This window comes from Schistocerca americana, chromosome 6 (assembly GCF_021461395.2).
Source record: "Schistocerca americana isolate TAMUIC-IGC-003095 chromosome 6, iqSchAmer2.1, whole genome shotgun sequence".
NCBI lineage: Eukaryota > Metazoa > Arthropoda > Insecta > Orthoptera > Acrididae > Schistocerca > Schistocerca americana.
The window spans coordinates 312,295,090-312,311,402 of record NC_060124.1 but is presented as its reverse complement, the minus strand read 5'-3'; the positions used below and the strand labels follow the sequence as shown (position 1 = coordinate 312,311,402).

The following is a 16,313-nucleotide window of genomic DNA, read 5'->3' as shown; positions in this document are numbered from 1 at the left end:
AAAGCTGCAGTGCTCATGATTAGTCATTATTGTCAGTATTGTATAGGGTGCCCCCGGAGAAATGGTCAGTATGCCGGGATTGACAGGAACGGAAACTGGCTTACAAAAACTACCTAAGCTACAATGCTTGCACATCGCGCGAGATTCTTATTATTCTATGGGTGTCTTCGCGCAGACTGTTACTCACAGATAAAATATGATCAGGACCCTTTTGTAGGAAATTCAGTGTAGTTCAATTCTGTACTGTGACATGCTTTCGTTGAGAGACCGAGGTTTCCGAATTATTCAAAAAAACTTTTAAAAAAATCAGATGTGTTCTGTCTCTGAAACCATTCAGAATACGGCAGAATATGTTCATACGAAGTTTGTTGCTTCGACTGAGCGTTCCTGTCATTTTTGAGTAACGGCGATTCTGGCTTTGACACTTTTTATGAAGTGACGCAAAGCAGGCGCTGACGGGAATGATTATTACGGAACTATCACCTTTAATAAGTCAGGTTCGCAAAATACCTAAACAAATTATATGTAGGTTTAGAGAAAGCTTTTGACAGAGTTGACTGTAATACATTTTCTGAAATTCTGAAGGTGACAGGGATAAAATACAGGGAGAGGAAGATCATGTACCGCTCGGACAGAAACCAGAACGCAGATTTAAGATCGAATGACATGGAACAGAAGGGTGCGAGGCAGATATGTAGTTTCTCCCCGGTGTTTATCAACCTGTACATGGAGCAGGCAAGAAAGGAAATAAATGAGAAATTTCGGAAGGGAGTTACATTTCAAAAACAAAAGAAGTGTGTGAAATCTTATGGGACTTAACTGCTAAGGTCATCAGTCCCTAATCTTACACACTACTTAACCTAAATTGTCCTAAGGACAAACACACACACACACCCATGCCCGAGGGAGGACTCGAATCTCCGCCGGGACCAGCCGCACAGTCCAGGAATGCAGCGCCCCATACCGCTCGGCTAATCCCGCGCAGCTACATTTCAAAAGGAAGAATTAAATACTTAGAGGTTTGCCGATTACGCCGTGACAGGTAAACCTCTGTTTCTGTAAAGAATCGAATTCCCATGTATAAAACAGCATCAGACGTCCGATTACTATACGTATGACTTAATGTTTGAAGTGTTCGACGTTAAGTATGTAAGCGAGGAAAAGTTTAGAAAAGGTTTGAAACTGGAAGCCTCTAAGCTCTCCCATTACGAATCTCTGGATGAATATAGTCTAGGTAATCTGCGCTCTATTTTAAGCAAAAACAAGTTTTTCGCACATCCCAGTGTTTACGATTTCATGTCTCCTGAAGTATGTGTCGTACAGCGACATAATTCTGCAGGTAAATTTAGTGATGCATGTACATAATGTCTGCAGAGTGTATTGCGATAGAGATATTATTACAGAAATAATGAATTAAAACATCGTTCCTGATCTTCTTATTTTGCTGCGTGCCATGTTAAGCAGAAGCTAGTTTTTTCGTGCATGTAAATGTTTACGAGTTATTACCTCCAGAGCTGTATGTCATACAGTGACATAATTTTGCGGGTACATTCAGTGGTATACGTGGATACTGTCAACAAACTACACCGCGAATAGAGTTCGTAGTAAAGAAGTAATAAATTGAGCCCTCATATCTTAAGCCAAAGTTTCGCTGCATGAACAGCGAACATATAATAAGCGATAACTGTTTTTCCTTTCCTCATTTTGTGGGAGCTGTCAGCTGTCTCAAGAGAAGCAAGGCAGTAATATTTGCCTTACAGTGTTCAAATACAGTAGTACAGAAGAATGCTAAAGATAAGACACGTAGATGGAATAACTAACGTTTAATGGAATTGGAGGGAAAAGTAATTTGTGGCGCAACTTGACTAAAAGAAGCCATCGGTTGATACGACGCATTCTGAAGCATGAAGGAATCTTCAGTTTGGTAATAGAGGAATGCTTCAAGAGAAGAACTAGTGGTTTGACTATAATAAGCAGTTACAAATGGATTTAGGTTGCAGCTATTAACCAGTGACGAAGAAACTAACGATAGATGGACTAGCATGGAGAACTGCATCAAACCAGTTCCCGATTTGAAGACAACGACAACGACAGCGCGGAATAATCATCTTCCTCAACAATAACAACAACATCAATGCGCGCCGCCCGGACCGGTTTAAAGCTGTAACTTTCCTCCGATTTCTTCCCTCACCTTTCCTTTCAAATTCCGCTAGAGCTCTTCCGTGACAGATTCAATATTACAATGAAAAAGTATGCAGCAGGCACTTTGACCTTTTCACAGCCCCATAGTTTCGGAAATGGAATTACTTTCCTCTTTATCGTTCCCATTAAAATGTAGAGATCCGGGGGAAGGAAGACAGGAAGATGAGGTTTTAATGCCCCATCGCTGTAGATTTACGCAGAGTCGGAGCGCAAGCGGGGATTGTGTCGAGAATGAGTAAGGAAATCGATATGCCCTTTCAGAGAAACCATCCCGGCATTTTTCTGGAGCGATTTAAGAAAATCACGGAAAACCCAAATCTGGATGACCGGGCGCGAATTTGACCCGTCGTCCTCCACAGTGCGAGTCCAGAGTGTTAACCAGTAGCAGAATCCGCCTTCCGCCTTAAGTGTCACAATTTCCACTTGTCACACGCAACTAATGTGGCATACGCTCTGCACTGAGTGAGTTCAGTATCAATACTACATGTTATTGGGGGTCTTCAGTCCAGAGACTGGTTTGATCCAGCTCTCCATGCTACCCTATCCTGTGCAACCTTCATCATCTCGAAGTACATACCGCACCCTACATCCTTCTGAATCTGCTTAGTGTATTCATCTCTTGGTCTCCATCTATGATTTTTACCCTCCACGCTGACCTCCAATACTAAATTGGTGATCCCTAGATGCCTCAGAACATGTCCTACCAACCGATCACTTCTTCTAGTCAAGTTGTGTCACAAATTCCTCTTCTCCCAATTTTATTCAGTACCTCTTAATTAATTACGTGATCTATCCATCTAATCTCCAGCATTCTTCTGTAGCACCTCATTTCGAAAGCTTCTATTCTCTTTTTGTCCAAACTATTTATCATGTAAGTTTCACTTCCACACATGGCTAGGTTCCTAAAAATACTTTCAGAAAAGACTTCCTGACACTTAAATCTATACTCGATGTTAACAAATTTCTCTTCTTCAGAAACGGTTTGCTTGCCATTGCCAGTCTACGTTTTATATCCTCTCTACGTCGACCATGATCAGTTATTTTGCTCCTCAAATAGCAAAACTCCTTTACTACTTTAAGTGTGTCATTTCCTAATCTAATACCGTCAGCCTCACCCGATTTAATTCGACTGCATTCCAGTATCCTAGTTTTGCTTTTCTTGATGTTCACCTTACATCCTCCTTTCAAGACACTGTCCATTCCGTTTAACTGCTCTTCTAGTTACTTTGCTGTCTGTGACAGAATTACAAAGTCATCGGCGAACCTCAAAGTTTTTATTTCCTACTCCAAATTTTTCTTTTGTTTCCTTTACTGCTTGCTCAATATACAGATTGAATAGCATCGGGGAGAGGCTACAACCCTGTCTCTCTCTCTTCCCAACCACTGCTTCCCTTTCATGGCCCTCGACTCTTAAAACTGCCGTCTGGTTTCTGTACAAATTGTAAATAGCCTTTCGATCCCTGTATTTTACCCCTGCCACCTTCAGAATTTGAAAGAGAATATTCCAGTCAACATTGTCAAAAGCTTTCTCTAAGTCTACAAATGCTAGAAACGTAGGTTTGCCTTTCCTTAATCTTTCTTCTAAGATAAGTCGTAAGGTCAGTATTGCCTCACGTGTTCCAGTGTTTCTACGGAATCCAAACTGATCTTCCCCGAGGTTGGCTTCTACCTGCTTTCCTATTCGTCTGTAAGGAATTCGTGTTAGTATTTTGCAGCCGTGCCTTATTAAACTGATAGTCCGGTAATTGTCACACCTGTCAATACCTGCTTTCTTTGGGATTGGAATTGTTATATTCTTCTTGAAGTCTGTGGGTATTTCGCCTGTCTCATACATCTTGCTCACCAGATGGTAAGAGTTTTGTCAGGACTGGCTCTCCCAAGGCTGTCAGTAGTTCTATTGGAATGTTGTCTACTGCCGGGGCCTTGTTTCGACTCAGGTCTTTCAGTGCTCTGTCAAACTCTTCACGCAGTATCTTATCTCCCATTTCATCTTCATCCACGTCGTCGTCCATTTCTTTAATATTGCCCTCCAGTACATCGCCCTCTATGTACTTCCATCTTTCTGCTTTCCCTTCTTTGCTTCGAACTGGGTTTCCTTCTGAGCTCTTGATATTCATACAAGTGGTTCTCTTTTCTCCAAAGGTCCCTTTAATTTTCCTGTAGGCAGTATCTATCTTACCCCTCGAGAGATAAGCCTTACATTTGTCCTCTAGCCATCCCTGCTTAGCCATTTTGCACTTCCTGTCGATCTCATTTTTGAGACGTTTGTATTCCTTTTTGCCTGCTTCATTTACTGCATTTTTATATTTTCTCCTTTCATCATTTAATTTCAGTTTCTCTTCTGTTGCCCAAGGATACTACATAAGTATCATAAATTTTCATTTTATTTGTTAAATAGGCAAAAGGACGGAAATTGTCAAGCAGACGTTAATGGTGGCGCCTTTCGAAGGTAAAAAGAGAAACTCTCAGAGGAGTTTGGCGCTTAAACATAGATAAGACAGAGTGAGGATCGTCTGCGATTCGCGTCAACTATATTTTGGAGATCATCCTCTTCCCCTCACCCCGTCTCCACCACAAATGGGCAAAAGAGTTGGACAGGAAAAAGCTGTATCGAAGTGAACTGGTTTGCATTCGGTGACTGTCCCGCGATCCTGTCTAGAAATACTGACACGGCTACAGACCAGGTGAATATCCTAAAATTGCCAACACTTAAAGCCGTAGTCGGCGGAAGAAGAAGAAGAAGAAGAAGAAGAAGAAGAAGAAAGGAGACTCAGAAACTGAAGACAGCGAGTGGATGTACACAAAGAGATGACAGCTTTTAATATCTCCGGGAAATGGTACAGCTGAAAAGATGCCAACAACATCGGACGAGAGAAGATGGGGCATGCTTTCGCAGGACACGTGCTTTACACAAGAGGAAATTCTTCTTCAAGGCGAGCAATATTTATACAGTGCAACACGCTGATAAAACGGTGTTCATGTACTAGTGGATGCTTCTGAATGACAGCTATGTAGCATGTAAGAAAGGGGAGAAATTCGAGTGAGATCCTCTGCAAGATAATGAGTCCAAAGGTCATGGGTGGACAGTAGAGATTACGAGGAAAATGGGAAACTGTACCAGGAAAATGAAGGATTAATCGAGTCATCTAGAAAAGGAAGGAAGAAAATTTACAGGTATATTCTGTTCTGGGTGGATGAGAAGAGGCTAACAAAACAAGGTACTTGACAGAAGACCAAATAAATTTAACAGAAAGAAGACAGGCTGCCAGAGATGGAGTTCAGAAATTTTTTAACTTCAAACAGTGCTTCCAGTAATGTGTAACTGTTACTTGTCATAGCCTTTAATGACCGTTGTAGAATCATAAAAATATTGAAATCGAACTCATGTTAGTACGAGTCCATAACTTGCCCTTCCGTGGCATCAAATTACTGCGTTTATCCTGCGACATTACCTTGTCATTCAGATACTTGCCGACTTGCTGTTTTGCTAGGAGAGAACGAGTTTCGCAGCGAAGAACGTGCTAGATTGTGGCTCGCAATAAACGGCAAATACACCGGATACGTCTATTACATTGCGTCACGTTTGTGTGGTGTAATGGATTAGCACTTAGCGCTTCGTGAACTGTCAGTGTGCATTTAGTTGACGACCACCGCGATTAAAAGGAAGGTAATTTCTTGCAAAGCAATTGATCATTGACGTACGCCCTTTCACTGGCTGAAAGGCATTGCGAAGTTGGCATCACCGACCGCGACGAATGGGAGAATACCATGAATGTTGTTGGCAGACGAGATCCAGTGGCGGACTTTGTTTTGCTCGTCTGACTGACTATAAAAATAACACCCCAATCATTTTTATGTTTTTTCTCTCACGCTTTTGCGCGACTACCACTACTCGTTCAATTCCTCTTCACAGTGTCAGCACTTCAGTTTTAATTTTTTTAGGATAGGAAACGCTAAAGGGCATGTTCCTAAATATGGTCCGGTACGCTAAAGGTAAAGTATGTTTGTGTGACCTTCACTCTTACAATTTTTACCCCCACATGTTTCCTTCAGTTAGCAACCTGACGATTTGTTGATGCATCAGGATGCGGTGTATCGACGAATCATTCTTTTAGTCGAGTTGCGCCAAATTTTCTTTTCCACATTTCGGTTAAGTAACCTTACAATTAGTTTTTAGATCTATCTGTCTACCTATAATATACAGCATTGCCTTGTAGCACCACGTTTCAAAATCTTATATTCTCGCCTTGTCTGAACTGCTTACCGTTCACCTTTCACTTCCATAAAAGGCTACACTCCAGAGACATACCTTCAGAAAAGGCTTTTTAACGCCTAAATTTAAATTAGATATAAAAATTTTCTCTTCTTAAGAAACCTTTTCTTGCTGTTGAAGTCTACATTTTATATCCTCTCTCTTACGGCCATAGTCAGTTTTTTTGCTGAGTAAAGAGCAGAACTCGTTCATTATTATCAGTGTCTCATTTCTTAATACAATTATATCAGCATTACCTGATTCAGTTCGAGTACATACACTTTTGTTCTTATAAACTGTCCAAGACACTATTCGTTCTGTCCAATTGCTCTTGCAAGTCCTTTGCTGTCCCTTACAAAATTATGTCATCGCCAAACCCCAAGTTTTTATTTCTTCTCCCTGAACAGTTCACTCTCCAGATTCATCCTTTGTTTTCTTTCTGCCTGTTCAGCGTACAGGTTCACATCTGGAAGACACAACTTACTCCATTTCAGCCGCCCGGTGTGGTCGTGCGGTTCTAGGCGCTTCAATCTGGAACCGCGTGACCGCTACGGTCACATGTACGAATCCTGCCTCGTGCATGGGTGTGTGTGATGTCCTTAGGTTAGTTAGGTTTAACTAGTTCTAAGTTCTAGGGGACTGATGACCACAGATGTTAAGTCCCATAGTGCCCAGAGCCATTTGAACCATTTTGAACCCCATTTCAACTATCGTTTCCTTTTCGTGCCCTCAAAATTTAAAAACTTGATTCTGATTTCTGTACAAGATATAGAGACCTTTGCTCTCTCTGTGTTGTACCTCTGCTGTATTAAGAATTTCAAAGTTTATATTCCAGTCAGCATTGTCAAAAACTTTTTCTAAATCTGTAAGTGCTATGAACATCGTTTGACTCTCTTTAACCTTATGAAATGACTTGTAGGTCCAGTTTTATCTAGCGCGTTCGTAGATTGCTCTGTAACCCAAACTGATCTTTCCCCGGCTGGCTACTACCAGTTTTTCCACGAGTCATTAAACTGATAGTTCTTTAATATTCACATCTCAGACTTGATTTCTTTGTAACTGGAATTATTATATTCTTCTTGAGCTGTGAGCTGTCTCGTATAACTTGCGCAACAGATGGAATGATTGGACGTACCAAAGACGCACAAAAATTATGACGGAATGTCTTCTACTCTGAGGAACTTGTCTCGACTTAGGTGCTTCAGAGCTCTGTCAAATTCTTCTCACAGTGCTAAATCTCCGCTCTCATCTTCATGTACTTCCTGTTTTCTTTCTATTATATTGTCTTTAAGTTTGTTTCCCTTATGCAGGCTCTCTTTTTGTTTGAGCCTTCCCTTCTTTGCTTAGTACGGCTTTGCCGTCTGAGCTCTTAATATAAATTCAAATGCGTGTATTTTCTCGAAAGGTCTTTTTAATTCTTTTACCCTGCATATATCTTACCCAGGGTCATGCATGCTCCTACTGCCTTGCATTTCTATTCTAGCCATTCCTACTTTGAAACTTTCGGTATCTCGTTTTCAGACCTGTATAGTCCCTTTTTATCTATTTGCTGCGTTGGCATAGCTTTGCTCATCTACATGACTACTCCGCTGTTCACCCTTCAGTGCCTGGCAGTGTGTTCATTGAACCTTTCGTAATTGAGATTTACTCCCTCCTGCCTTATCCAGGAAAGTGTGGTTAGGTTACTTTATTCCGTGAAGTCCTCAACTAGTTAACATTGCTAGTTTAACAAATTTAGACATGTGTTTTGTGAATACTTGGGAGAGACATAAATGGCTTCAGAGGCAGATCTGAGACGCAAATGAAAATGAAAGAAAAGTTATTGCGACATAACAGGTGAATTAATGACATAGGGTTTGCACGAAAATATGTGAATACTGCGAGAAATGCGTGCTTGAACATAAATTCAGATACTAGCCAAGCCTAATGGTTGCGCTGTTGTGTTTGACCACGAAAGACAGTCGTAGTCAAAACTACACCGGACACTGTTGTGAGTACATTGTATCGGAACTAGATGGATTCGAACGTGGATAGATTGTTAGGATTCGAACGTGGACAGATCGTTAGTGTTCGTATATTGGGTGCTCCTGCAACAAAGGGAGCCGAAGTATTCGGTATTTAAAGAGGCACCATACGGAAGACTTATATTGCATACCGAGAAGACGGAAACACATTATCGCGAAGTCACAACCGCAGGCGTCAGTGTATAATGAGTGATCGTGAACGATAATCATTGAAGAGGATTGCGACGAGCAAAAAAGGAAACGACAGCTGCAAAAATCACTGGAAGAGTGAATGTCGCTCTCGCGAACCCTGTTAGTATCAAAACACAAGGGAGCTCAACAAGAAAGTAAGTACTAGCGAGCTGGATTTCCAAAACCACTCATCAGTGATGCAAGTACCCTAACAGGGAAACTTGGTGACGAAGCTGGACTGTGGAGCAACGGAAGAAAGACACATGGTGGGATGAGTCTTCTTTCATACTGTCGACAACGTGTGGCCTAGTTTAAGTCCCAAGAGTGAAATTTGTGGTGGTTCGGTGATGATTTGGACAGCCACATCGTGGTGTCCCCATGGTTATATCTATACAAGGTCGCATTACTGCCAAGAATAATGTGACCCTTTTGGCTGATAAAGTCGATCCTATAGTACAGCGTTTGTTTCCCAGTGGTGATGCTGTGTTCAAAGACAACAGGATTCCTGTCCACACTGTTCCAATCTTCCAGGATTGGTTTTGTGAATATGAGGATGAATTACCGCTTATGCACTGTTCAAATGATAATTATTTGAAACCCTCAGCTGCTGACAGGTGTTGTTGTTATACGTCGATGGGGACAGCTGAAAATGTGTGCCCCGACCGGGACTCGAACCCGGGATCTCCTGCTTACATGGCAGACGCTCTATCCATCTGAGCCACCGAGGACACAGATGAATAGCGCGACTGCAGGGACTTATCCCTTGCACGCTTCCCTTGGGACCCACATTCCCAACTGTCCAAAATCTACATACGTTATGTTCGTAATAGATATTTGCCCATCCACTCATTACTCGCGCACACTAAGGTGACGATTCCCGTAAGAGTTACGGCAACCTGTGAGCATTCGCACTGACGAAGGTCAATGGCCGGGTAGCTATTTAACTATATATGAAGAGAGTAACTGTTCTCGAAAGAACAGATACCGTTGATGACCGTGCAGCTTCTCTAGAATAAATAATAATTAATTGAAACCTTCAGCTGCAGACAGGTGTTGCTGATATACCTCGATGGACGTCTACCATGTAAGCAGGGGATCCTGGGTTCGAGTCCCGTCGGGGCACACATTTTCAGCTGTCTCTATCGAGGTATATCAACACTTGTCGGCAGCTGAGGGTTTCAGTTAATTATCATTTATTATAGAGAAGCTGCACGGTCATCAGTGGTATCTGTTCTTCCGAGAACAGCTACTGTCTGCATATATCCACTGTTCGCCACAGCCACCAGATCTCAGTAGTGTTGATCTTTCATGGTCTACTATTGAGAAAAGTGTATGTGGTCTTCTGTCCACCTCCATCATCGTTGCCTGAAATTGCCACTATTTTGGAGGAAGAATGATCTAAGATCCCCTTTAGAACCATACAGGACGTGTATTTACTCATTCAGAGACTACTAGAGTCTGTTTTGAATGCCAGCGTGTTTCCTCTACCAAGTCTCTGGTGAAATTCCCATTGAAAGTTTCAAACGAAAGACATTCGTGGATTTTTTTTTTTTTTTAAGGGAACTGAAGTGATCAGTTTGACGAGACGTAGAATATGGAGAAAGGGATTTAAAATTATATCGGATTGGATGAAATTCATGTGAACTCAGTGTCGCCCGTAAACACTAATTATCGCCGAGTTAATTACACACAATCTCGAGGAAGCCAAGTAAATAAAGACTATTTTAATTGTAGTCTAATCGACGTCATTGCCTTGAAAAACATTGAAACTGTCTGAAACTGGAGACGGTTGAAATAGACTAAGGTTGACACACACCCAAAAAAGAAAAGAAGCCGGTGGGGGAACGCTTCAGACAACTCAGCGGAACGACAGCAGTAACAGAGTGAATGTGAGAGTTATTTGTTTTCAGCTGTTTGCTCATTTGCAGTTTCGGGGAAAGCGGATCTAAGCCTAAAGTCATCACCCACTACGTTTTTGGAACTGAAGCGAAAGTTCAGTTGGTGATCTCATTGAAAGAGCTATTTCCACACTCACCAGACCTACTTCAGGGATACTGAAGAAATCCTAAATCACAGTTTCTTATCTCGTTCCCTGTGGAACTTATTAAAAGTTCTAATTAAGATGTAAATTGTGAACAGTTCTTTCGCAAAATTGCACCCGGAAGCAATTTTTCACTTGCAATTTTAATTTTCTACGAAGAAGCTGTAATGTCTCCTCTTCACGCAGAATCTGGCCCTCTATATCCATTTATTTGCCTAAAATGTCCATCTCTCACTTCGTTACCACACTCCTTTCCTTTTCATAGCCATAGAGCTATTAAAATAGTGTAGTACGCAACGCTGGAGTTAGAACAACTTCAGTTTCTAAGCAAGGGATCATCACATTCTTACCATAGATTATACTTAAAATGAAAATTAAAGGTTCTGAAGAATGCAGTATTACCAAAATTCACATTAAATTTTTAGAGTGCATTACAAAGACAGTTAAAGTGTTATTGCCTTCAAGATTTACGGATCAATTTTAGATATCTGCCCTTTTCAATGAGAATTGTTTGACAGTAAAGAGTTTTTTGTAACTGCATTGTTTCTTGTTTTTCAGCTTGGAACCTGTTATGCCCATGATCCCATTGGGCCTCAAAGAGACCAAAGAAATAGACTTCAGAGATCCGTTCAAGGTAAGTGGTTCTTACCGCCAGTAATTATCAGTTCCTAGCATCAGTTTTCTCTAAAAGGTAGCCTTGTGGGTCGAAACACCGAATTCTTATGTCGGTCTGAGTTGTGTGTTTTTTTAGAAACAACATTAAAGGTGGATCTCGAAATTTTAGTGTTTGTGAGCTACAACCTCCTTCAACGTTCATATGCCGACAAAACTCGTTGCGAATCGCGGATCATCATGAACAGTTTTTCAAACCGTCACAGTACGAGATGCTGCAGAGAGGTTTGAAATGTGACTGCACTGCACAAGGTGGTTATTCAGTTTTTGACACAGTTACATTAATGTGACTGAACAGTCTATATCGAAAGATAGATAGATCAAAGACTCGTATTGTTGTTTAATTAATCCGATACTTTTATCTACACTTGTTTCATAAAATTTTAGTACTAGCGTTAAAGAACTTCTTGTCGTGAACCCAAAACCAACAAAGCGTCGTAATCATCGGCTCTAGATAGGGATACTAAATTTACAAATAGATTTATTTAGCTTTACTCACTGAAAGCGAGCTCTTCGTCCAGGCCTTGAAGGGATAAGGGACGCCGACCGGCCGCCGTGTCGTCCTGTGCTTTGCGGTGTCATGCGGATGCGGTATGTTGTCAGCACATCGATCTCCCGGCCGTTTTGCAGACTTCCCAGACCGTGGAGGCGCTACTGTTCGGCCAAGTAGCTCCTCAGTTGGCATTACGAGGCTGAGTGCACACCGTGTCAGTCCTCTCATAAAGAAAAAATCCTTTGCAATACTGGGAACCGAACTCTGGTCCTTGGCATGGCAGCCATCTACAGAATGGGTGAGAAGTCGCTCCCTAGCTTTAAATATCCGTAAATTATTTACTAATGAATTTTTGCACACTGAAGAAGTTGTAGTCGGTTCTCAGGGCCATGAGAATATGTGTACTATACTACAATTACACATATGCTTCTGCGTTGCCGACCAAACAGCCCAAGCGTCTCGGAATAGCAACTGATTTCTGCAGGGAAGTCAAAGGGACATTTCCGAAGACAGCTGTGATTCTCTCTCCTCTTATTCGTCGACACTGCGTGAGTTTGTTCGGTACATCGTTTCTTTGGCCCAACCCCACAAGAGGAAAGTCACAAGGGGTGACCGTTCACAGGTTCCTCGTCATCCCAGCCAATGACCTAAAAAGTGTTTGTCCAGCCAGTCAGGAACGATGCAGGCAAAATGAGATGGTGCTCTGTCCTGGCGAAGGAGGATATCTGCAACATTTTTGCGTAGTGGTATCAGTGGCCACACGTATTCATTCAGCATCTGGCCAAACCGGTCGCTGTTCATGGTGTCTCGCAATATGAATGGACAAATGAGAAGTTTCTCAGTCGCACCGCACTAGGCTATCAATTTTGATTGGCTCTGTGATTTTTCAGTTGTCGTTCCTGGATTTGTGTCTGGCCAGTAAAGGCAGTTGCGCCGATTGACGACTTCCCCTATCTGAAACATCGCCTGTAACTCCTCAACGTAATAGGGTTTCCAGATCAGGTCCTTCGTTAGCACAACAGACACTGTGCGCCTGCTGATTCCCCTCTCACGAGCTGCCTGGTGTGTTGATTTATCAGGACTGAAAGTGAAGATGACCCTCACTGCCTCTACATTTTCTGGAGATTGCACCACCGAAGGTCGTTCTCTTCGAGATTTATTTCATCTGAACCAATTCTCAACTTGGTGTGACAGTTCCTAATAGTTTTACCATCAAGTGGGGCAAAAGGCCACGAACACTCGACGACCATCACTGAACAAGGGCTTCAGATCTTCACACTTCAAACCGTGAAACGACATGTGCGCGCTCTCGTAAAGTCAACTTCCGTGCCACCTCTTCGTTCACTGTAAGAAAATGCTACGGATGTCAAGGTTTTCTGAAGGAATCCATAATAAAACGTAACAGGGTTCATTATAAGTAGTCATAAAACTTCCCGACATTTAAAACTATTTAGCGAACGACTTCTCACCCACTGTGTATGCTGACCACGCAGCTACGGAGCGGACAGTTGTACAGGGTGGGGCAGGGAAGTATCCCAACTTTCAAGATACAGTTGTGAACGGAGGGGAGGCGTTGGAAAGCTGGGCATGGTCTCTATTGAAGTGGCATCAGTGGAAGTTCCCGTTAGTGTGACTTCCAGTTGTAAATATGGTTTAGAACAAGGAACATGCTTTTTCCGTCGAGCGTACTTTTTGCAAAACCTATCACTGCAGTACAGGGTGCGGTGCGTACTCTGTCAAATATCCCCTGGAAACGCCGTTCCTGACTAGAAACCGATTTTGTTATGGGTGAACTTCCATGTGTGTGTTAGTATTGTGCAAAACGGAGTTGGAGCACAGAGAACCGGTCGAACAGAGAATGTTGTTACCATCAATTCTGAGCGGTATGTAAATATGATGCAACATTTTTTTAGTCACATCTTCAAGAAATGGATATGTGGCTATTGTGGTTTCAACAGGATGGTTCCACGGCCTACACGGTTAGAAATTCGATTAATGTTTCAAGGGAAATCTTCGTCAGGCGTGTGATCTTCGGCTACAGTGACATCCCATGATCGCGTGCTTGCCGGATTTGACCCCGTCCAACTACTCTTTATGAGACTATCACAGCCGGCCGGAGTGGCCGAGCGGTTCTAGGCGCTACAGTCTGGAACCGCGCGACCGCTACGGTCGCAGGTTCGAATCCTGCCTCGGGCATGGATGTGTGTGACGTCCTTAGGTTAGTTAGGTTTAAGTAAAGTCCTAGGGGACTGATGACCTCAGATGTTAAGTCCCATAGTGCTCAGAGCCATTTGAACCATTTAGACTATCACAAGAGTGAGGTGTATAAACATCGACCGAGGACCCTGCAACCCTTAAAGCATGCAATACGCCTTGAAGTTGGCCCCATTCCATAGCAGATGCTTCATCAAGTTATGCAGAACTCTAGAAACCGGCGGCAACGCTGCATTAACAGTGAGGGACATCACTTGCAAGACCTGTTGTTTAAAACTTCATGAAATCAACTTCCAGTTGCACCCTACTGTGTCAAAATATAATTTTGCTCCACCATGTTTTTTCTTTTTTTTTTTTTTCTTGATTAACCTTCGGAGTTAGTGATGCTTGCCTGCCCCACTCCGTATTTACCGAGACATCACGAAAGCCACTTATTTTGGCGATATATCTCGGCAAGATTCTTCACGGCTCCGTACGAGCTTCTGACGCGCGTGTTTATACGCGCAGTTGCCCCCTGGACGGCCAGACGAGATATTGGCGGAACAATAGCTGCGGCTGCCCCCCCCCCCCCCCCCCCCACCTTTACGAGCGGTCGCCGGCCGCCGCGTCGTAAAGTTGCGGAGAGGCGAATGGGGCGGCGGGAAGGTCGAGTGCAAGGTCTCGCTGCGACCGCGCGCCGAGTCCATCCGGTTCACCGGGATTACTGGCGCAGGAATTCAATTTAAGATGTTAATTTGCGACGGCCCGCAAAAGAAAAAGCGCCCTCTTAGCTTTAATAACGTTTAAATACTGTGATTACCGCGCGAGCTTCGCCGCGCCGGCCGCTCGCCAATTACGAGCGCAGGCTGGTCCCGCTCGGTACGTGATCTGCGGACAATGCCCGCTAGCATCGGCCCGCGGCTGCCCTGGCAGGGTCGCCAGCGCTTTGTCTGCTGTCGGCCCGACTGCTGCTCAGAGGCGGATGGGCGACAGCGTCGTCCAGGGTAGATCTGACCATCTCTGCTTCCCGCTCGACCCAATCACAGCCTAACATCGTTGTCAAATCATTGGTTTTCCTGGTGTACGACTTCGCACACAGCAGTAAGGAGAGGTGTCGCAACTGTCGTCGTAGGAAAGCTGGAAAGGAGCAGAAGTGATTAGGGAACGAATTAACACAGTTAACAGAAGATTTACGTAATAGAAGATTTCTCAAAGTGTACGAATACTCATTACAAATATTGCATCAAGAAATAAAGTCCAGCTATCAGTGCCAACAAGGATATCTCTGTATTAAGCATGGACGATGGGGCGGCGTCTGCGTCTGTAAGTGAAGGAGCTCCTAGTGTCAGTCCGTTGCCTGGCTGCCGCCGGCCGTCCTAATTGCGGCGGCAGAGGGCACGTACCATTGGGTCCGCCAAAGCCCGTGCGAGCGCTATTGACATCTGAGGGGAAACGTGCAATTAGTTGCCAAATTCGTGATGTCTGTGGTGTGGTATATCGATGTATGGTACCACAGATTTCAACAACATCTAAACACTGGCGTCCGTTAGTAGTCAAAAATGGTTCAAATTGCTCTGAGCATTATGGGACTAACTTCTGAGGTCATCAGTCCCCTAGAACTTAGAACTACTTAAACCTACCTAACCTAAGGACAGCAGCAGCGCGGTTCCTGACTGAAGCGCCTAGAACCGCTCGCTCACAGCGGCCGGCAAAGGTAACACTGAAACTCTCACTCTTTTATTTGCGCTATGCAAGGTGTTTCCGTAAGAGCGTGCAAAAATGTACAGGACGTACAGCATGCTCCACAGAAAAGTTGTAGGTAATGAGCCTGGGGTCAGGGAAGCCCACTTAAGGAGATAATAGGAATGAAATCACATCACTGTGTACTTTTTAGTACAGATAGCATCATTGATGCTATGAACGTTCCATATGTTCTGTATCTTAGAAAACGTGCTGAAACTGAGGGCCACCAACCCCAATGCAAGCATGACATCGGCGAACAAGATTTCGACGCACCCTGACAGATATCCCCGGTTTTTTCGAATCACATCACAGGCAGCTACAATTCTGGCAACTAATTCCTTCTCCGTATCCACTGGGATTCATACACAGGTGATTATAAATATCCCCACAGGAAATTATAAAGGGGATTCAGGTCAGGTGACCTCGCAGGCCATACGTCCCCTTCCAATTCAGTGACCATGAAGTACTGTGCCGGTACTGCTCCGTGGTATTGTACTGTACGTTTCTGAATAGCACTGAGTA

General features: G+C 43.3%; 1 protein-coding gene and 1 non-coding gene across 4 annotated transcripts in view; one reads left to right on the top strand and one right to left on the bottom strand.

Annotated features, from left to right (window-relative positions):
• Positions 1 to 16,313, top strand: part of LOC124619383 (rhophilin-2) — a 707,931-nt gene that overhangs the window by 642,921 nt on the left and 48,697 nt on the right. For all 3 annotated transcript variants that reach the window (XM_047145725.1, XM_047145727.1, XM_047145726.1), the window contains one exon: positions 11,249 to 11,324. In XM_047145725.1, the coding sequence (XP_047001681.1) occupies positions 11,249 to 11,324 (76 nt within the window). The remainder of the gene's footprint in view (positions 1 to 11,248; positions 11,325 to 16,313) is intronic.
• Trnat-ugu lies at positions 9,304 to 9,377 on the bottom strand. Its single transcript has one exon. It is a non-coding gene; the product is annotated as a tRNA-Thr (tRNA).